The sequence below is a fragment of the Pseudophryne corroboree genome, chromosome 2 (genome assembly GCF_028390025.1).
Source record: "Pseudophryne corroboree isolate aPseCor3 chromosome 2, aPseCor3.hap2, whole genome shotgun sequence".
Classification (NCBI taxonomy): Eukaryota; Metazoa; Chordata; class Amphibia; order Anura; family Myobatrachidae; genus Pseudophryne; species Pseudophryne corroboree.
The window spans coordinates 284,710,392-284,733,610 of NC_086445.1; the positions used below are offsets into that span (position 1 = coordinate 284,710,392).

At 45.5% G+C, this 23,219-nt stretch overlaps 1 protein-coding gene across 4 annotated transcripts in view; it reads left to right on the forward strand.

Moving 5' to 3' along the window:
• ELF1 (E74 like ETS transcription factor 1) overlaps positions 1 to 23,219 on the forward strand; it is a 293,243-nt gene that overhangs the window by 219,149 nt on the left and 50,875 nt on the right. For 3 of the 4 annotated variants that reach the window (XM_063952879.1, XM_063952880.1, XM_063952881.1), the window contains exon 2: positions 1,432 to 1,718. In XM_063952879.1, coding sequence (XP_063808949.1) covers positions 1,647 to 1,718 — 72 coding nt within the window. In that variant the 5' untranslated portion in view covers positions 1,432 to 1,646. Of the gene's footprint in view, positions 1 to 970; positions 995 to 1,431; positions 1,719 to 23,219 lie in introns of those variants that run through there. The other variant, XM_063952882.1, reaches the window with a different exon arrangement.

A 23,219-nucleotide genomic window follows, 5' to 3' on the forward strand; every position in this document is an offset into this window, starting at 1 on the left:
CGGGTCTTTTCACGCTTGCACCCATTACTTTACTTTGTGCACCTAAACCAGTGTTTAATGGGCGCGGTTAGTGGGGGCATTTGAATTCCCCCCCATAGTGTTAGTTACAGCAGACCATCAGATAATTCACTTTGTGGCACACAAAGGGTTAAGGTGGTGGAACATGTGAAGCAGGGTAAAATATTTACCATTCATCCTTATCATGTTAATGGATAATTATGGTTTCAGTTGGAATGTGCCTCATTTAGCTGTCTGTTTATCTAACTGAAGGCAGGCCACTCAGTGTGGTGAGATCATAGATTTCTATGTTCTTCCTCCCAAGACTGTATACAGTTCCATCAGTTCCTGCTGACAAACGTCTGCACATACATAATGCCGCTTGCAGATGTTGGCTAAAATGCACACCACCTTCCTCAGGAGATTCCCATCTATATTTCAATACATTATTTCCCTTTTGGCAGTCACAACTCCACAACAGTATGCTTTCATATGCAAAAATGTTAATTGTCATGTGATTGGATGTGTTTATATTGGCAAGGCTGCTTGTAAAACCTCATCTTGCCTCCATGTTGTATAAAACTGTTAATAGTGAACACAGCAATTCGGTAGATACTTCTTCTAGTTCTTTAACTTCTTCAGTGTACTGTGTTGGGAGTTTCTGTTGTGGATAGCTGCAACAAAGGGTCTCCTATCAGCGGAAAATAATGAAGGGTGTGCATTTCTGCTCTTTCAAGGGCAGCTCTCCACTCAGAGTTGAGTCTTTCACAATAGTCTTAGCAGGGAGATTCCAGTCATACTCTTCTGCAATACAGCTGTTTCCATTCTACACTGTTTTCTTGCAGTGCGTCTGGGGTGGAGTGGTTGTGGTGTGCAGATCTTTGCATGTTCTAGTTTGCCATGACGTGGTCATTGCAGTTTCCTTCCTGTAGTTCACAAGCTTGTTCTTCTGATAAGAATAAGTTTACAGTACAGACAAGAGCTGAAAAATGTCAGGGTAAAAATGCAGGGAATCCAAAGGGTGTTTTATTTTTCATTTTGTACTACTTGTTGGTGTTATGTGTTACTAGATTGATTGTATGTGTTTATGCTTTGGTCTAATTTTTGCTACCACAGCTACAAGACATTAGGATAGCAGGAACTCTGTATTTTCCATCATGGAAGATGGTACATTTTCTGTTACAAGTGGTAAAACAAAACTGACCATTCTAGCCATATCAGGTTATAATGATCAGAAAATGGTCATATATTAGATGGAAAAGTTTTAATTTCCTGTGTTTATTTTCATTCATCTAAATGCTTTGTCATGAGAAACATGAGCTCTTTCTGTTGTGGCATATTCCTCATTCTGTTACATGGCAAATATTTGACCAGTGTTGTGTTTTAAAGCTGAATTCAGATTTAATAATGTTTATTTTTTCCCAAATCTTACAGCTCCTGACAGTCAAATGAAAACAGAAGCTTTAGAAGAATCTTTGCTTGTTGACTAAAGGAAAAGTGACCCCAGGGACGTGTAATATTTATGTGACTACAGTACCTGAAAGAAGCGCTTATATTTGTCTGCACTTAGATTTATCCGCACTGCTGTTTAGAAGACGCCATTATCCCTATTCTTCTCATGAGGAGCTGTGGGAAGGTGATGCACTAGGATGGCTACCGCCGTGCAACCAAATGAACTGGTGTTCGAGTTTGCAAGTAATGTCATGGAGGATGATCACCAGGTAGGTGGCACCATTATATTTGACTGTTTCTTTTAGTAGCTCTGGCATCATCAATATATGCCACCTGATGTTGTGATGCTGGTTTAGCGCGTGAAGTACCTGCAGTATCTAGCGTGGTTAAACTACCAGAGAGAGATACAAGCTTGACTTAGGCTGGGTATACACCTAACCGACACTTCAGCGGACCTGCCATTGTGCCGTCTGAATGGCCAATTAAGGTTATTGTACACACTTACCGATTGAACACTCAATGTGTCTGTCAGGATCCCCAGCTGGGCGGACATTTAATTTTGCCACCTGCATCAAGTGTACATGCGGTCTGCAGACCACCCGTACACACAGCCAGATGTCCCAATATATCTGCCATTGGCTGTGTTGTTCAGCCGATGCGAACTGTCTGTGAATGATGTCGTTCACAGACATATCGGGGGGGTACACACCCGCCAACAGGCTCACGATATATCAGCCATTTGCTTTAACTGCTGATATACAGTACCAGCCATTGTTTACCCAGCATAAGAGTGACATGTTTGTATAGCAGAAATCTGTGTCTTTAATGAAGATTACTAGTTGGTAGAAACGTTTATCATATTCTTATATATTTTATAAAGGTGTTCCTAATAATCACTGAGGTGATAATCTCATCTTCACAATATTATATGCAATAACTTCGGAATACATTGCTTTTACAGATATTAGACTTAAACTAATATAGTGCTACAGACCTGAACTACACAGAGGGGGTCATTCCGAGTTGATCGCTCGCTGCCGATTTTCGCAGCGCAGCGATCAGGTGAAAAAACTGCATTTCTGCGCATGCCCCGCAATGCCCACGCGCGACGTACGGGTACAATGCTCTTTGTGGTTGTGCTCAGGATCTAGCAAAGTTTTCCTTCGCACTGGCGGCCGCAAGAAGATTGACAAGAAGGGGGCGTTTCTGGGTGTCAACTGACCGTTTTCAGGGAATGTTTGCAAAAACGCAGGCGTGTCTGAATAAACGCAGGCGTGGCTGGGCGTTAGCTGGGCGGTGTATGACGTCAAATCCGGACATGAATAGGCTGAAGTGATCGCAAGAGCTGAGTAGGTTCAGAGCTACTCTGAAACTGCACAAACTGTTTTTGCAGAGCTCGGCTGCACATGCGTTCGCACTTCTGCTAAGCTAAAATACACTCCCCAGTGGGCGGCGGCATAGTGTTTGCACGGCTGCTAAAACTAGCTAGCGAGCGATCAACTCGGAATGACCCCCAGAGTGCACTGGTATCGGACCACAATTTTGCCAGAAAACATTTGACATCTTTTTACATTTAATATTACAAAAAAACATGAAATACACATAATACATGCCACTATATGTATTTAGGCTGTGGGGGAGCTGTCAAATTGATTACTTTTCATTAGAATTTGATACGTAGACCCAAGTTGTCAAATCTGGCAATCACAGGAGTAACTTGAATTATTGCATAATAATACCTTTTGAACAGAGCATAGTGCCAGATTCAGAGATGAATGCAGAATGAACAGCATCTGTAGCTTTGGATATAGTTCCTGTGTGGAAATACAGTGTGTAAAAAGACTGCTTGTGTGATCCGCTGCTGTGTCTGAAGACTCAGTATCTGATCCTCTGCGTGAATGTTGGCCAGCAAGTTATTCTGTATTGTCATTGTGGGGTTTTTTGTGTGGTTTTTTTTTGGGGGGGGGGCTCGAAGGATTAAAGGTGCATACACACGGAGAGATTTTGACTGACTGGGCGATTTCCCTTGAACTGGCAGAAGGAGATTTTGACTAACTTTACCAGAGATTTTGACTAACTTTTCCAGCGATTTTGGCTATGGGCGATTTTGGCTAACTAATTCAAGCAAGGGGATGCAATTTCTTTTCCAGCGACATAGCCAAAATTCACTTGCCTGCACAGTCTATTTTTAGCAGCGATAGCGACCTGGCGGGGACGCGCATCGCTATCGCTGGCTGTGTACACATGGAGAGATATGCACTAACTTTCTGAGCGATTTTGACTATATAGTCAAAATCGCTCCGTTATATCTCTCCATGTGTATGGACCTTAAGTTTTATTAATTTTAAATTGCAACAAACAAGAAATATAAAAGAAAATAACATGACAGGTGTGGCAAATAAATGTGGCATATACAGAGTCTTACGGCAGTTTAGATACTGTATGTAAGGATAGAGTAGCCCAAACAAGATATAAACAAATTCCCTGAACATACTGTAGAAAAGGAATGGACAAACACCCAAAGGCTCAATCTGGTTCTAGGATATTAATAACCAGGGGGAGTACAAAAGGGTGACACAAAGCACATATACAGAGCTCAAATATAATCAGATTTAAAAGAATATTATAAAAAACCCCAAAACAACAATTCTACTAAAAGTAAACAATAAGCCCAAAACAAACCACCCCATAACCCCCCAGTTTGTATAATCTAATCCCAACCTAGGTATACAGTACTTGGATCCCCTAACTACACTAAACAACCTAAAAGTCCCCCCAGATAGAGCATTATAAAACATTAATGACAAGGGCAATGAACTGAATGACCCTAAGCAAGGCTAGACTAGTGCAGTTCCATTCAATTGTATTTTTCTTAGGGTAAATTGGTCTTCCTTAATTGGAATCACAAACACACTTCAGATCTGCAGCTTGAGAAAGAAATAATACATAGATATAACCAATCAATTCTTTATTAGCGCCTGTTTACAGGGGGGTACTCACGGGAGAGATGTGTGCTGAGCGATCTTAACACAGACCGCTCAGCACACATCTCTCACCCCGCTCAGCACAGCGCGATGTGCTGAGCGAGGGGGAAAGCCGACGGGGGGGCCGCTCACTTCACACAACGGTGAAGTGAGCGACCCGCTAGATTGAGCCTGCATGCAGCTCAATCTAGCACCGGCGATAGCGATGTGTGGGGCCGCGCATCGCTATCGCTGGAGGGCATACACACGGCAGATCCGTGCTTAAAATCTAAGCAATCTAGCAAGATTGCTTAGATTTTAAGTACGGATCTCTCCGTGTGTACCCCCCTTAAGTTTGTTTTTTAGACTAGGCTAAACCCAGCTGTCCCACAACATATGAAAATGGAGCTCCTTTCATTAGTTACTGTCCATATTGTACACACCTGCATTATAGCACAAAGAATAAAAAAAGAAAAACTGCATATACATATATACGATTCCCTTTCAGAATCCATTTCAAGCTTCTCACACTCGCTTACAAAGCCCTCACCCACTCCTCTCCCATCTACATCTCTGACCTTATCTCCCTTTACACTCCCACCCGTCCTCTTCGCTCTGCTAATGCATGACGACTTTCCTGCCTACGGATTACCTCCTCCTGCTCCTACCTCCAAGATTTTTTGCGTGCTGCACCACTTCTCTGGAATTCCCTACCTCTCCCCCTCAGACTCTCCACCTCTCTACAAAACTTCAAACGGGCTCTCAAGACCCACTTCTTCACCAAACCCAGCCAAATCTCATCCTAACCCTCTGTTCTACACTCTCTATGTACCCCATCTGTGTCACCTCTGTCTGTCTACCCCTCCTCTTTAGAATGTGAGCTCTCACGAGCAGGGCCCTCTTCCCTCATGTGCTTATCCTTTCTTACTTTAATAATCTTCAACTGCATCAACTCCAGCAGTCTTCTGCCACCTGCTACTTATTCCAGTGTCATCTGCTGATGTAACTATGTTTATTTACCCTGTACTTGTCCTATACTGTCATCAACTGTAAGTTGCTGTTTTCCTGTTTGATTATTTATGTACTCTGTAATTGGGCGCTGCGGAACCCTTGTGGCGCCATATAAATAAAGGTTAATAATAAAATAATAATAAAAAAAGGGGATTAGGCATCCTAAACAGCAAGACAAAATAATTCACTTCAGAACACTGATCAGGCCAGGTCTTGATCCCTTGAAAGGATGGAATCAAGATAACAGTCCTGCCCCAGCTCACTGGAAGATAGAAAGGAGGACACCTATCATACTTCAACGATAAGTCCCATATTCTCTGCACATTCAGTAGGAGTAGAGGGCGAATCTTTAGAGAGATCGCAGCAACTTCAGAACATCCAAAAATGAGATGACAAATTACCACAGGTGTGATCACTCCATTGGGAAAAATATATCCAGGACGTAGTCTGTTGCAGAGGCTGTGCGGACTGCAGATTCAGAAATCTGATCTATAACTTTCTCAGCCCCTTCACAGCACTTCCCAGTGAAAAACATGGAGAAAGGATACCCACTGGCATATCATCAAGCTCATTTGCCTCTGAGTAGCGGCGCTAACAGCCTGAAGCATTTGTTGCAGAGAACCAACCTTGTTTATGAACAAGTGTCACACTGGAGGAATTCCAGCACCACAGGAACATCCAAACAGCAGCAGCAAAGAAACCTGTTGGTTAGCATGATGGACAGCCAGCAGGGACCAGTCCGAATTGGCAGAGATCCTGAACGGACACCAAGAAGGGTCTCAAAGGAAAACAGCCAGCTAACAGCCAGGCGAGCGGAGCAGGAGGGAGCAGCCAGACGGACACTGAATAAGGAGCCCACCGGAGTAACTTGAGGTGCAGGAGAGAATTCCCCAACACTACAGCCAAACTGGACCAGGTACTCCTTCCCAACCAGGATTGTTAGGCAGGATTAAAGCGGGAGAGCTGGCAAACACGTCCTACACCGTACTACTCCAGGCTGCGCCCCCAGGATGGCTGTGTTCACATTGCCAGGGCCAGTGAAGCTGTGTCCACATTTCTGAAATGCCAGCTGTCGCTGTCCCTTCCCCAAATGGCCACATCATGTCAATCATGCTTCAGCTTAGCAGGTGCTCCTACCATCGTATCCACTATATTGTATGTGCAAAGTGCTGATCCTGTGCAGATCAATTACCATCAGAGATGTACGCAAACCATTGGGATTGGCTGATCGGATGCATATGTATCATTGTGTGGGCATGCTGTTTGAGTGACGCGAGTGTGTTGCTGGAGGTGGTTGCTTGCAGAGACGCTATGTCGCGTGCATTGGGGCCATGCTCTAACAGCTGGTCTGCACATAGAGTGGGGCTGGTGTGGGTTTCGGTAGTGCAGCTGATGGTGATGTCTAGGGACGTGCAGTGTATAATTGCGGCATCTGTGGACAGCTCCATGTGCCTGTTACTGTGTGTTGGGGGAGGGGATCGCCCTCATCAATACTGCATGGGGGGGACTGTGAACATTTTGCTATGAGCCCCCCATAGGTCTGGTTACGCTGCTGCATTCCAGCATTCTCTGCCACAGTTTTTTTTAGCATTCCCTAATAGCAAAATTGTGTCAGGGCATGCTGGAACATGTAGTTTCTCAACAGACTCTCTGATATGAGCTATATTTGCTCTCTCAAAATGGGTATCTACAAAAGTTTCACATCCATTGTTTCAAACAGAGCTATTTATAATTGTGTACCAAACCATATTGTTTCATGTTTTATTTTTACACCTGTTAACAATTCTATACATATGTTATGTCCTGTTTTTAGTGTTGTATTCTGTAACTGCACAGAGAAATCGAAACAACAATCACTAGCAATTAAAGCAACAATCCCATGTGTTTTTTTATCTTTAGATAGCAAATTAAGTATCTTGTAAACATACATCTGATTTATAGTAGGATAGATCAGAAAAGCTTTTTCAACATCTCTTGGCAGTACGGATGGTGTAATGGTTAGCATTACTGCCTCACAGCACTGAGGTCATGGGTTCACTTCCCACCATGACCCTAACTGTGTGGAGTTTGTATATTCTCACCGTGCTTGCGTGGGTTTCCTCCGGGTACTCCGGTTTTCTCCCACAATCCAAAAATATACAGGTAGGTTAATTGGCTCCCAATAAAATTAACCCTAATGTGAATCTGTGTGCGTGTACATGTGGTAGGGAAAAATAGATTGTAAGCTCCACTGGGGCAGGGACTGATGTGAATGGACAATTATTCTCTGTAAAGTGCTGCGGAATATGTGTGCGCTTTATAAATAACTATAAATAAATAATAATAATGAATAAATAAATCTCTTTTGAGGGAAACCGGGTATGGCTGCTGCTAGATGCAGACATGAGCTCAAACTGCCATCAAGTCACGCTGTGTGCTGATGGGCAATATAGTATGTTACAGTGCAGAGAGAGAACTCTGTTTGTTTCTCCATTCAGGCACGCTGAGCTGCAGGGAGACTCATTTCAGCTCGGCTCACAGACCCTTGTGCTGGCGAGCTGAAATGTGTGAAAAGTTACCAGTTTGGGCGCCCAGACCGCACTTTTCGTGATTGCACCCACTAGTTTACTCTGGTTTATCTGCTTTACGCGGTTAGACCTGACACTAATGGGCACGATAAACAGCATCGGTTGAATATCTCCCCTGCGATCTCCCGTCACTTTAGACGGGAGATCGGGCAGCGATATCAACTGAATTCCCCCCAAATAATTGTTCCTTATTTATGGTTCAATTCAGTTATGTGTGAGGGGTCAAGTTGTTGTTATAATGGGGCTGAAAACCAATTTCTCTAACGTCCTAGTGGATGCTGGGGACTCCGTAAGGACCATGGGGAATAGACGGGCTCCGCAGAAGACATGGGCACTTTAAGAAAGAATTTGGACTCTGGTGTGCTCTGGCTCCTCCCTCTATGTCCCTCCTCCAGACCTCCGTTAGTTTGAATCTGTGCCCGGACGAGCTGGGTGCTGATTAGTGAGCTCTCCTGAGCTTGCTATAAGAAAGTATTTTGTTAGGTTTTTTATTTTCAGGGAGCTCTGCTGGCAGCAGACTCCCTGCATCGTGGGACTGAGGGGAGAGAAGCAGCCCTACTCTCTGCAGATAGGTCCTGCTTCTTAGGCTACTGGACACCATTAGCTCCAGAGGGATCGTACACAGGATCTCACCCTTTGTCGTCCGATCCCGGAGCCGCGCCGCCGTCCCCCTCGCAGAGCCGGAAGACAGAAGCCGGGTAAAAGAAGCAAGAAGACTTCGAAATCGACGCCAGAAGACTCCAGTCTTCACTGAGGTAGCGCACAGCACTGCAGCTGTGCGCCATTGCTCCCACAGTACACCCACATACTCCGGTCACTGTAGGGCGCAGGGGGGGGCGCCCTGGGCAGCAATTAGGACCTCTTGGCAAAAGTTAGACATATATACAGTTGGGCACTGTATATATGTATGAGCCCCCGCCATAATATTGTACAAAAACGCGGGACAGAAGCCCGCCGCTGAGGGGGCGGGGCTTCTTCCTCAGCACTCACCAGCGCCATTTTTTCCCCACAGCTCCGCTGAGAGGGAGCTACCCAGGCTCTCCCCTGCAGATTCACGGTAGAAAAGGGTAAAAAGAGAGGGGGGGGGGGGCACATAAATTAGGCGCAAAAACATAATATACAGCAGCTAATGGGTTAACACTAAGTTACTGTGGGATTCCTGGGACATATAGCGCTGGGGTGTGTGCTGGCATACTCTCTCTCTGTCTCTCCAAAGGGCCTTGTGGGGGAACTGTCTTCAAAAAGAGCATCCCCTGTGTGTGTGGTGTGTCGGTACGCTTGTGTCGACATGTTTGACGAGGAAGGATTCACATGGATATTGTTCCTATTTAAAGTCTAGTATACGGCTGGATAGCCATCGGCTGGTAGTGCTTCCATAGAAGTGCTGACATAAAAGTGTTATTATAAAAATAGCGTTATACCTGCGTTAAACCGAAGGAAAACAGAAGGGAAACATCAACACACCAACACTACCACAAATGGACTGCCTTAATGCCTCAAAAGTATGTAATTCATCTTATGCATATTATCTGTTTTAAAAAACCAATGAAAAGGCATCCCCAATCTGCTCACTACAGTTCTCTCTTATGCAAACTTATGTATGTTTCTTGATGTAATGATTTCTTGTAAATGTCATTGCATGTGTGGGGAAGTTGCTCGGTGAAACAGTTTATTATTGCATACTGACTGGTGTTTACCTCCTTTGAACATTTACCCATTGTGGTCAGGTGTACTATATCTTTATATTTAGTAAGGTGTAGTCATGGTGTAAAGGACAGAGTATGATTACTGAATAGTAAAAGAAAACAAATACTGAGCAACATCCCCAAACAGGTAATTTCAAATTTAAACTTGTCATTTATTTTGTACGCTCTGGACATGGCTACTAATAACAAATGCACAGTCAAAATTCTTAAAGCTATGTCTGCAAATGCTAGGAGCTTAGGAGACAAAATTCCAGAGCTAATTGCGATAATGACAAGGGATAACCTGGATTTTGTGGCAATTACAGAGTCTTGGTGCAATGAGAATCATGACTGGGACTTAGCTATACCAGGATACAATTTATTTAGGAAGGATAGAATAGGAAGAATAGGAGGAGGGGTAGCAATGTATGTGAAAAAAAGCATAAATGCTACTTTAATACAAAATATTGAAGCCAAAACTGAGGCCCTTTGGGTCACCATAGAAACTGGGAAGAAGGACATTATTCGCATTGGGGTGATCTATAGACCACCAGGCCAGGGGCAGGATTTGGACAGGAACCTATTGTTGGACATCTCTAAAATGGCTTTAAAGGGAGAAGTCATAATCATGGGAGACTTTAATTTACCTGATGTAAATTGGGAGGGGTCTTTTGCAAGTTCAGCTACAAGTGGCAAATTTCTACATTCCTTACAGGGAGCATCTCTCAAGCAATTGGTGAGGGAGCCCACTCACAAAGACTCAATATTAGATCTAATTCTTACAAATGGTGATCGGATATCTGATATATATGTGGGTGAGCACCTGGGATCCAGTGATCATCAAGCAGTATGGTTTAGTATAAAGACAGGATCCAACTCCTGTCACACAAAAACAAAGGTGTTGGATTTTAGAAATGCTGACTTTGTAAAAATGGGGAGATGTTTAAGTGATTCATTGGCAGACTGGAGGAACTTGGAAAAAGTGCAGGAGAGGTGGAAAAAACTGAAAAGTGCAATACTAAGTGCAACAGACCTTTGTATCAAAATGGTTAGGAAAAGCACCAGGAAAAGGAAGCCAGTATGGTTCACAAAAGAAGTATCAACTAGTGTGAAAGCAAAAAAGATGGCTTTTAGGAAATACAAACAGACTCAAAATAATAACGACAAAGAGGTGTATCTGGACAGATGGAAGGATGCTAAGAAAATGATCAGACGTGCAAAGGCAGAAGCTGAGGAGAAAATGGCCCAGTCATTAGATAAAGGGGGCAAAACTTTTTTTAAGTATATAAGTGAAAGGAGAAAATCAAATGGAGGAATAATAAGACTTAAGACAGAGAGTGAGCATTTGGTGGAGGGAGACAAGGCAATAGTAGATCACCTAAATAATTATTTTTGCTCAGTATTTACTACAGAAGAAGGGATGGGGCCATAGTTAAGTTGCAAGGACATTCATAAAAATAAGGTAGATGAAAATACATTTACAGAGGAGAAGGTCCTAACAGAACTTTCAAAACTAAAAGTGGATAAATCAATGGGACCAGATGGGATATACCCAAGGATACTCAAAAAGCTAAAAGATGTGCTGGTTACACCTTTAACAGAATTATTTAACCAATCACTAAATACAGGTGCTATTCCAGAGGACTGGAAAAGAGCAAATGTAGTTCCACTGCACAAAAGTGGAAGCAAGGAAGAAGCAAGTAACTACAGACCAGTAAGCCTTACATCAGTAGTAGGGAAAGTAATGGAAAAACTATTAAAAGAAAGAGTAGTGGAATATCTTAAATCAAACAACTTACAGGATCCAAAACAGCATGGATTTACTGGTGGGAGATCATGCCAAACAAATCTTATTGACTTTTTTGACTCTGTGATGAAAATAATAGATCAAGGGGGAGCTGTAGATGTAGCATATCTAGACTTTAGTAAGGCATTTGACACTGTCCCACATCGCAGACTGCTAAATAAACTTGAAAGCGTGGGGGTGGATTATAAATCAGTTAAATGGATAAGAACCTGGTTGCAGGATAGGAAACAGACAGTCGTAGTTAATGGAGTGCAATCTATGGAGGGAAATGTTACCAGTGGAGTACCCCAGGGATCTGTACTTGGTCCAGTTCTCTTTAATATCTTTGTTGGTGACATTGCAGATGGTATTGAAGGGAAGATATGCCTTTTTGCAGATGATACTAAGATATGCAACAGGGTAGACACACCGGGAGGGGTCAACAAATCAAACAAATGATTAATGACCTAGGTAGGCTTGAGAAATGGTCAAGAACGTGGCAACTACAGTTTAATGCTAAAAAATGCAAAATCATGCACTTGGGTCTCAAAAACCCAAAGGATAAGTATAGTATCAAGGGTACTATAATGGAAACTACTGAGGAGGAAAGAGATTTAGGAGTCACTATTTCAAGTGACTTGAAGGCAGGAAAGCAATGCAACAAAGCAATGAGAAAGGCAAGTCAGATGCTTGGTTGCATAGGGAGAGGAATCAGTAGCAGGAAAAAAGAAGTGATAATGCCACTGTATAGGTAATTGGTACGGCCCCATCTGGAATACTGTGTCCAGTTCTGGAGACCCTATCTCCAGAAGGATATAAATACATTAGAGAGTGTACAAAGAAGGGCAACTAAAATGGTGCATGGCCTACATCACAAAACTTACCCGGAAAGGCTAAAAGATCTTAACATGTATAGTTTGGAGGAGAGAAGGGAAAGGGGGGACATGATAGAAACTTTCAAATATATCAAGGGTCTTAACAAAGTTCAGGAGGGAAACATTCTTCAAAGGAAAAGAAGTATTAGAACTCGAGGGCATACATTGAGACTGGAGGGGGGGAGGTTCAGGGGAAATTTAAGGAAAAATCACTTCACAGAAAGGGTAGTGGATAAGTGGAATAGCCTCCCATCAGAGGCGGTAGAGGCTAAGACTGTAGGGCAATTTAAACATGCTTGGGACAGGCATATGAATATCCTTACAAAGAATTAAGGTTAAAAAAGGGTTGAGATTGCCTAAAGGATAAAATAAAAAAGGGGCAGACTAGATGGGCCAAGTGGTTCTCATCTGCCGTCAAATTCTATGTTTCTATGTTAAATTCTATGAAGGCTATGTGGAAGCAGAGCGGGAGCAAATGAATGTGGTGTCTCCGCTGACGGCGCCGACACCTGATTGGATGGATATGTGGAAGGTTTTAAATGATAATGTAAAATTCCTTGCATAAAGGGTTGGATAAAGCTGAAACCTTAGGACAGTCTGGGTCTCAGCCCATGCCTGATCCTATGTCGCAGAGGCCGTCAGGGTCTCAGAAGCGCCCACTATCCCAAATTGTTGACACAGATACCGACATGGATTCTGACTCCAGTGTCGATTACGATGATGCAAAGTTACAGCCTAAATTGGCTAAATCCATCCGTTATATGATTATAGCAATTAAGGATGTGTTGCACATCACAGAGGAAACCCCAGTCCCTGACAAGAGGGTTCATATGTATGGGGAAAAAAGGCAGGTGGTGACCTTTCCCCCTTCACATGAGCTAAATGAGTTATGTGAAAAGGCTTGGGAATCTCCAGATAAAAAACTGCAGATTTCCAAACGGATGCTTATGGCGTATCCTTTCCCGCCAACGGACAGGTTACGCTGGGAATCCTCCCCTAGGGTGGACAAAGCTTTAACACGCTTATCCAAGAGGGTAGCCCTGCCGTCACAGGATACGGCCACCCTAAAAGATGCTGCGGATAGAAAGCAAGAGGGTACCCTGAAGTCCATTTATACACATTCAGGTACCTTACTAAGGCCGGCAATTGCGTCGGCCTGGGTGTGTAGTGCTGTAGCAGCATGGACGGATACCTTATCTGAGGAACTTGATACCTTAGACAAGGATACTATATTAATGACCCTGGGGCATATAAAAGACGCTGTCCTATATATGAGAGATGCTCAAAGAGACATTAGCCTACTGGGCTCTAGAATAAATGCAATGTCAATTTCTGCCAGGAGGGTCCTGTGGACTCGGCAATGTACAGGTGATGCCGACTCAAAAAGGCACATGGAGGTTTTACCTTACAAGGGTGAGGAATTGTTTGGGGAGGGTCTCTCGGACCTGGTCTGCACAGCTACTGCTGGAAAGTCAAATTTTTTGCCATATGTTCCCTCACAACCTAAGAAAGCACCGTATTACCAAATGCAGTCCTTTCGATCACAAAAAGGCAAGAAAGTCCGAGGTGCGTCCTTTCTTGCCAGAGGCAGGGGCAGAGGAAAGAAGCTGCACAACACAGCTAGTTCCCAGGAACAGAAGTACTCCCCGGCTTCCACTAAATCCACCGCATGACGCTGGGGCTCCACAGGCGGAGCTAGGCCCGGTGGGGGCGCGTCTCAGAAATTTCAGCCACAAGTGGGTTCACTCCCAGGTGGATCCCTGGGTGATAGGGATTGTGTCTCAGGGATACGAGCTGGAATTCGAAGAGATGCCCCCTCACCGATACCTCAAATCGGCCCTGCCAGCTTCCCCCTTAGAGAGGGAAATAGTGTTAGCTGCAATTCACAAATTGTATCTTCAGCAGGTGGTGGTCAACGTTCCCCTCCTTCAACAAGGAAAGGGTTATTATTCGACCATGTTTGTGGTACCGAAACCGGACGGTTCGGTCAGACCCATATTGAATTTAAAATCCCTGAACATATACCTGAAAAGGTTCAAGTTCAAGATGGAATCGCTCAGAGCGGTCATCGCAAGCCTGGAAGAGGGGGATTTTATGGTGTCTCTGGACATAAAGGATGCATACCTTCATGTCCCCATTTACCCACCTCATCAGGCGTACCTCAGATTTGTGGTACAGGATTGTCATTACCAATTTCAGACGTTGCCGTTTGGTCTCTCCACGGCACCGAGAGTATTAACCAAGGTAATGGCGGAAATGATGGTGCTCCTGCGGAAACAAGGGGTCACAATTATCCCATACTTGGACGATCTCCTCATAAAGGCGAGGTCCAGAGAGCATTTGCTGATCAGTGTGGCACGCTCTCGGGAAGTGTTACAACAGCACGGCTGGATTCTAAATATTCCAAAGTCGCAGTTGATTCCTACGACTCGTCTGCCTTTCCTGGGCATGATTCTGGACACAGACCAGAAGAGGGTTTATCTCCCGATGGAGAAGGCTCAGGAGCTCATGACACTGGTCAGAGACCTATTAAAACCAAAACAGGTGTCGGTGCATCACTGCACGCGAGTCCTGGGAAAGATGGTGGCATCATACGAGGCCATTCCCTTCGGCAGGTTCCATACGTGGACCTTTCAATGGGATCTACTGGACAAATGGTCCGGATCACATCTTCAGATGCATCGGTTAATCACCCTATCCCCCAGGGCCGGGGTGTCGCTCCTGTGGGGGCTGCAGAGTGTTCACCTTCTTGAAGGTCGCAGATTCGGCATTCAGGACTGGGTCCTGGTGACCACGGATGCAAGCCTCCGAGGGTGGGGAGCAGTCACACAGGGAAGAAATTTCCAAGGGCTGTGGTCAAGTCAGGAGACTTGCCTTCACATCAACATCCTGGAACTAAGGGCCATATACAACGCCCTACATCAAGCCGAGTCCCTGCTTCGCGACCAACCGGTTCTGATTCAGTAAGACAACATCACCGCAGTGGCTCATGTAAACCGCCAAGGCGGCACACGGAGCAGGGTGGCGATGGTAGAAGCCACCAGAATTCTTTGCTGGGCGGAGACTCACGTAAGCGCACTGTCAGCAGTGTTCATTCCGGGAGTGGACAACTGGGAAGCAGACTTCCTCAGCAGGCACGACCTCCACCCGGGAGAGTGGGGACTTCATCAAGAAGTCTTCACGCAGGTTGCAAGTCGGTGGGAACTGCCACAGGTGGACATGATGGCATCCCGCGTCAACAAAAAGCTACAGAGATATTGCGCCAGGTCAAGGGACCCTCAGGCGATAGCTGTGGACGCACTGGTGACACCGTGGGTGTTCCAGTAAGTCTATGTATTTCCTCCTCTTCCTCTCATACCCAAGGTGCTGAGGATCATAAGAAAAAGAGGAGTGAGAACAATACTCATTGTTCCGGATTGGCCAAGAAGGACTTGGTATCCAGATCTGCAAGAAATGCTCACAGAGGACCCATGGCCTCTGCCTCTAAGACAGGACTTGTTGCAACAGGGGCCCTGTCTGTTCCAAGACTTACCGCGGCTGCGTTTGACGGCATGGCGGTTGAACGCCGGATCCTAGCAGAAAAAGGCATTCCGGATGAAGTTATTCCTACGCTGATAAAGGCTAGGAAGGATGTGACAGCTCAACATTATCACCGTATATGGCGAAAATATGTGGCTTGGTGTGAGGCCAGGAATGCCCCTACAGTGGAATTCCAAATGGGCCGTTTCCTTCACTTCCTACAGGCGGGAGTGACCTTGGGCCTAAAATTGGGTTCCGTTAAGGTTCAGATTTCGGCCTTATCCATTTTCTTTCAAAAAGAACTGGCTTCTCTGCCTGAAGTTCAGACGTTTGTAAAGGGAGTGCTGCATATTCAGCCCCCTTTTGTGCCTCCAGTGGCACCTTGGGATCTTAACGTGGTGTTGAGTTTCCTGAAATCACACTGGTTTGAACCACTCAGAACGGTGGAATTGAAATATCTCACGTGGAAGGTGGTCATGCTATTAGCCTTGGCTTCGGCCAGGCGTGTGTCAGAATTGGCGGCTTTGTCACATAAATGCCCTTATCTGGTTTTCCATGCGGATAGAGCAGAATTGCGGACCCGCCCACAATTTCTGCCAAAAGTGGTTTCATCCTTTTCATATAAACCAACCTATCGTGGTGCCTGTGGCTACTACTGACTTGGAGGATTCCGAGTCACTAGATGTAGTCAGGGCTTTGAAGGTTTATGTAGCCAGAACGGCTAAGGTCAGGAAAACGGAATCTTTGTTTATCCTGTATGCTTCCAACAAGCTTGGGGCGCCTGCTTCAAAGCAAACTATTGCTCGCTGGATCTGTAATACGATTCAGCAGGCTCATTCTGCGGCAGGGTTGCCGTTGCCTAAATCAGTTAAGGCCCATTCCACAAGGAAGGTGGGCTCTTCTTGGGCGGCTGCCCGAGGGGTCTCGGCATTACAGCTTTGCCGAGCGGCTACTTGGTCAGGTTCAAACACCTTTGCAAAGTTCTACAAGTTTGATACCCTGGCTGAGGAGGACCTTGTGTTTGCTCATTCGGTGCTGCAGAGTCATCCGCACTCTCTCGCCCGTTTGGGAGCTTTGGTATAATCCCCATGGTCCTTACGGAGTCCCCAGCATCCACTAGGACGTTCGAGAAAATAAGATTTTACTTACCGGTAAATCTATTTCTCGTAGTCCGTAGTGGTTGCTGGGCGCCCGTCCCAAGTGCGGACTTCTTCTGCAATGCTTGTATATAGTTATTGCTTAAATAAGGGTTATGTATAGTTGCATCAGGGTTGCTCTGATGCTCTGTTGTTGTTCATACTGTTAACTGGGTAAAGTTATCACAAGTTATACGGTGTGATTGGTGTGGCTGGTATGAGTCTTGCCCTGGATTCCCAAAATCCTTTCCTTGTACTGTCAGCTCTTCCAGGCACAGTTTCTCTAACTGAGGTCTGGAGGAGGGACATAGAGGGAGGAGCCAGAGCACACCAGAATCCAAATTCTTTCTTAAAGTGCCCATGTCTCCTGCGGAGCCAGTCTATTCCCCATGGTCCTTACGGAGTCCCCAGCATCCACTACGGACTACGAGAAATAGATTTGCCGGTAAGTAAAATCTTATTTTTGCACTGCAGTCCAAGATTTTAGCACTTTCTGAAATTAACCTATTGCACCTAAGACATTATTTATAATGTAACAAATTCTTAGTAGATTATATGTGGGCAGTAGCGGCTCTTGCCACAGGCAAGCAGGCTTTTTGCCCGGGGCGCCGCAACCATGAGGGCGCCGCCGCCACCGTGGCAAGAGCTGCTACTAATCTACCCTCACTCCCTCCCTCCCCGCTCCCCGGCTGCAGCGAGCGCTGTGTGCGCCCGCTGCAGCCGGCGTCGCTGATAGACACTAGAGGTCAAAATTGACCCGTAGTGTCTGTGCGGCGCTGCTATGGGAGAGACGTCATGACGTCTCTCCCATAGAGAGGAGCCGGCGCCCGGAGACAGCAGCAGGTTTCAAAGCGGTGCTACTAAAGGGGGCACAGCTACAAGAGGCACAGCTACTGGGGTCAGATCTACAGGGGGCAATGCTACTGGGGGCACTGCTACAAGGGGCACAGCTACAGGGGGCACAACTACAGGGGGAACAGCTACTGGGGGCAAATCTACAGGGGGCACAGCTACTGAGGGCAAATCTACAGGGGGGCACAAGTACAGGGGGCACAGCTACTGGGGGCAAATATACAGGGGGCACATACTGGGAACACTGCTACAGTGTGCAAATCAACGGGGGGCACAGCTACTGGGGGCACTACTATAAGGGGCACTACCAAAGGGGGCACTGCTACAGGGGGTACAGCTACCGGGGGGAAATTAACTAGGGGCACAGCTGCTGGGGGCACAACTACTGGGGGCACAGCTACAGCGGGGGATAACTGCGGGGTGCCGCAGGAAACTTTCGCCCTGGGCGCCACAAGGTCTAGAACCGGCCCTGTATGTGGGTGTGTCCTTCCTGGATCTTGGGCTATACCAGGCCTATGATACTAGTTGAGTGGTGAATGAGGGAGATAATAATTTTGTACAGCTATTTTAACAAAGTTGACAGCTTCCCCCAGTGCATAACTACTGTTTGTTGGTTGCTTTACACTCCCCATTAACCACTTGACTGGCATGGTCGCATCATTTTTAGACCACACCAAACAGTATGTCAGATACACAGTGTGGGCGTCTGCAGGAAGAGACTCTTTCCACAGCTGCTGCTCTTGAATGTACCTTCTGGTCCTTCTGCTTCCCTGCCAGTGTCTGCCATGCTCTGATTACTGTAGCAAATCAGGACCCCCCCCTCCACCTAGCAGCTGCAGACTTTAGCAGCTGCTGGGCAAATGTAAATTAACCCCGCCTACGTCCCCTACTCATATGAGCAGCCGCTGGGAAAATCAAATTCGCGATGATCAGATGTGCCGATGTTTGAAAACAAAAACATTTTTATCTATTTTTTTCAAATCGTTTAAAAAACAAAACAAAAAAAACATAAACCCAACAACAATAATTTCTGAGTGGCTTGTAGAAAAAGTTAAGTGGTTAAGCGGAAATGTTATGAGGTAGGATATTTGATGTTGCCCCTGCACTTGGGGAAAAAGCCCTGGCAGCTTCTCGGAATAGATCCGCAAAATCAGGATTCTATCTGATTAGTTTGGTAAAGTCACCAAAAAGTTGGCACGATTTCCTGTGAACTCACTGAAAATAGTTATATCAAGTCCTGTAAGAGGACTTGATATACCTGGGAGGATTTTGCATTACCGCCCAAAGTTGGAGATAGGAACTGTCACTTGTCCCGGACAATGTGCTCTATTTAACCCTAACACCTCACACATCAGTTAATAACAAAACATTTAATGCACATTAACCCCACACACCCCTGCTTCCTATACCCTTACCTGCTCTATAAAATATCATGGAAATAATGCAGCAGTGATGTCTTTGTGGGTCTCAGGAGGTAGCGTAGAGCTTGAGCAGTGATGACATGATTCATTGCCACACCCCCTGCACCTCTCGCAGAGTTAGCATTGCTAGAATATCCTTTTAATCAGGAACACATCTGATTTAGAAAGGTTATGTGGCCGATTAAAACCAGTTGAAATGCACATGTGAAGTCATTCAGACACAGAACATGTGCAATTCATATGTGCCGCTGATAAAAGGTATATTATAGCAGAGGGAACAATGGAAAAGACAAGTATCCTTATTCTCTCACGAGCAGGACCCCTCACTACCCTGGAGAAAGGTTTGGTTCACACCATTTTCCATCTTTCTTGGTAAAGTGACAATTTGTGAGATTCTGCACAGGCCAGCAAATCATCTGGAAGTAGCTGAAGTTCTAAGTAAAGCCAGAACCTATAGAGAGGGTATGTGGAGAGCTGAGTGATGGATCACCATTTGCATGGTGACTTTGATGGCCTGCACATCTGGATACAGTTTTTGCCTTGGAATGGGTCAAAGTTTTATAATGACAAGAAACTATTCTATGTTCTAATGGCAGTTGTTGACCGTACATTAGTTATAATTTTATCACCAGTGATATAGGAGCCTATTTTGGCAATTATAAAATAATGTAGGGAAATTTCTACAAAACCAAAAGCCTCTTGTGGAAGGAGAGCAAAAGGTTTCCTTGTATTGGTAGCTCATTAGGCTTTTTGAATACAAATATAAAATAAGTCCCTATCCTATATGATATACCTGGGAGGATTTTTAAGTACAGACTAAGCCATGCACGTCAGTAAATGTAATGTACCTTCAGCATCTATTCTGTAACATAAATTAAAACTAAAACCGTTCTAATAAGGGTTTTACTCATCGGTTGATGGCTTAGGTTTGTACGTGCTACTAGACCCTTCAGTCCCAAATGTGGTGTGCATATGTTGTGGTGGGACTGTAGGTATATAACTGTGATGTGAATATGGTGTGTCCGTGTCTATAATGCAAATGTAATCTATGTATGTAGTGGGTATTTTTGAGACCATCCCTAATTTAAAGTCTGTAAAATGTTCAATCTGAAGTTTTGCAGGTCTTTAATAAACCATCACAGAAATTAGAATCTCCTCATTCTTGACCTTAAATCTGGAGTCTGGATCCATTCTTTCTCATCTGGTTGACTTTTCTTTGAGCTTCTATGAGTAGATGGACCATAGGTGTTGCAGACTTTTGCTTTTGTGTATGTTGCTGTGCTTTGTCCTTGGCGAGGATGACCTCCATCACCTATGGTATTCATGAGGTTTTCAAAGGGAAATCATTATTTCTCTAACGTCCTAAGTGGATGCTGGGACTCCGTCAGGACCATGGGGAATAGCGGCTCCGCTGGAGACAGGGCACAAAAATAAAGCTTTAGGATTAGGTGGTGTGCACTGGCTCCTCCCCCTATGACCCTCCTCCAAGCCTCAGTTAGGTTTTTGTGCCCGTCCGAGCAGGGTGCAATCTAGGTGGCTCTCCTAAAGAGCTGCTTAGAAAAAGTTTTTTAGGTTTTTTATTTTCAGTGAGTCCTGCTGGCAACAGGCTCACTGCATCGAGGGACTTAGGGGAGAGAATTTCAACTCACCTGCGTGCAGGATGGATTGGATTCTTAGGCTACTGGACACCATTAGCTCCAGAGGGAGTCGGAACACAGGTCTCACCCTGGGGTTCGTCCCGGAGCCGCGCCGCCGACCCCCCTTACAGATGCTGAAGATTGAAGGTCCGGAAACAGGCGGCAGAAGGCTCTTCAGTCTTCATGAAGGTAGCGCACAGCACTGCAGCTGTGCGCCATTGTTGTCACACACTTCACACCAAGCGGTCACGGAGGGTGCAGGGCGCTGCTGGGGGCGCCCTGGGCAGCAATATTTATTACCTTTATGGCAAAAGAATACATCACATATAGCCATTGAGGCTATATGTATGTATTTAACCCATGCCAGTTATCTAAAACTACGGGAGAAAAGCCCGCCGAAATAGGGGGCGGAGCTTATTCTCCTCAGCACACAGCGCCATTTTCCTGCTCAGCTCCGCTGTGAGGAAGGCTCCCAGGACTCTCCCCTGCACTGCACTACAGAAACAGGGTAAAACAGAGAGGGGGGGCATTTTTTTGGCGATATTTTGATATATTTAAGCTGCTATAAAGAACAACACTTATATAAGGTTGTTCCCATATATATTATAGCGCTTGGGTGTGTGCTGGCAAACTCTCCCTCTGTCTCCCCAAAGGGCTAGTGGGGTCCTGTCTTCGATAAGAGCATTCCCTGTGTGTCTGCTGTGTGTCGGTACGTGTGTGTCGACATGTATGAGGACGATGTTGGTGTGGAGGCAGAGCAATTGCCAATAATGGTGATGTCACCCCCCAGGGAGTCGACACCGGAATGGATGGCTTTGTTTATGGAATTACGTGATAATGTCAGCACATTACAAAAATCAGTTGACGACATGAGACGGCCGGCAAACCAGTTAGTACCTGCCCAGGCGTCTCAGACACCGTCAGGGGCTGTAAAGCGCCCTTTACCTCAGTCGGTCGACACAGACCCAGACACAGACACTGAATCTAGTGTCGACGGTGATGAAACAAACGTATTTTCAAGTAGGGCCACACGTTATATGATCAAGGCAATGAAGGAGGCTTTGCATATCTCTGATACTGCAAGTACCACAAAAAGGGGTATTATGTGGGGGGTGAAAAAACTACCTGTAGTTTTTCCTGAATCAGAGGAATTAAATGATGTATGTGATGAAGCGTGGGTTAACCCAGATAGAAAAATGCTAATTTCAAAAAAGTTATTAGCATTATACCCTTTCCCGCCAGAGGTTAGGGCGCGCTGGGAAACACCCCCTAGGGTGGATAAGGCGCTCACACGCTTATCAAAACAAGTGGCGTTACCGTCTTCTGATACGGCCGCCCTCAGGGATCCAGCTGATAGGAGAATGGAAACTACCCTAAAAAGTATATACACACATACTGGTGTTATACTGCGACCAGCCATCGCTTCAGCCTGGATGTGCAGTGCTGGGGTCGTCTGGTTGGATTCCCTGACTGAAAATATTGATACCCTGGATAGGGACAGTATTTTATTGACTATAGAGAAATTAAAGGATGCTTTCCTTTATATGCGAGATGCTCAGAGAGATATTTGCACTCTGGCATCGAGAGTAAATGCGATGTCCATATCTGCCAGAAGGAGTTTATGGACGCGACAGTGGTCAGGTGATGCGGATTCCAAACGACATATGGAAGTATTGCCGTATAAAGGGGAGGAATTATTTGGCGTCGGTCTATCGGATCTGGTGGCCACGGCAACTGCCGGAAAATCCACCTTTTTACCTCAGACCCCCTCCCAACAGAAAAAGACACCGTCTTTTCAGCCGCAGTCCTTTCGGTCCTATAAGAACAAGCGGACAAAAGGACAGTCATATCTGCCTCGGGGCAGAGGAAGGGGTAAGAGAGGGCAGCAAGCAGCCCCTGCCCAGGAACAGAAGCCCTCCCAGGGTTCTGCAAAGCCCTCAGCATGACGCTGGGGTCTTACAAGCGGACTCAGGAGCGGTGGGGGGTCGACTCAAGAAATTCAGCGCACAGTGGGCTTGCTCACAGGTGGACCCCTGGATTCTGCAGGTAGTATCTCAGGGTTACAGGTTGGAATTCGAGAAGTCTCCCCCTCGCCGGTTCCTAAAGTCTGCTTTGCCAACGTCTCCCTCAGACAGGGCGACGGTATTGGAAGCCATTCACAAGCTGTTTTCTCAGCAGGTGATAGTCAAGGTACCCCTCCTACAACAGGGAAAGGGGTATTACTCCACGCTATTTGTGGTACCGAAGCCGGACGGCTCGGTAAGACCTATTCTAAATCGGAAATCTTTGAATCTGTACATACAAAAATTCAAGTTCAA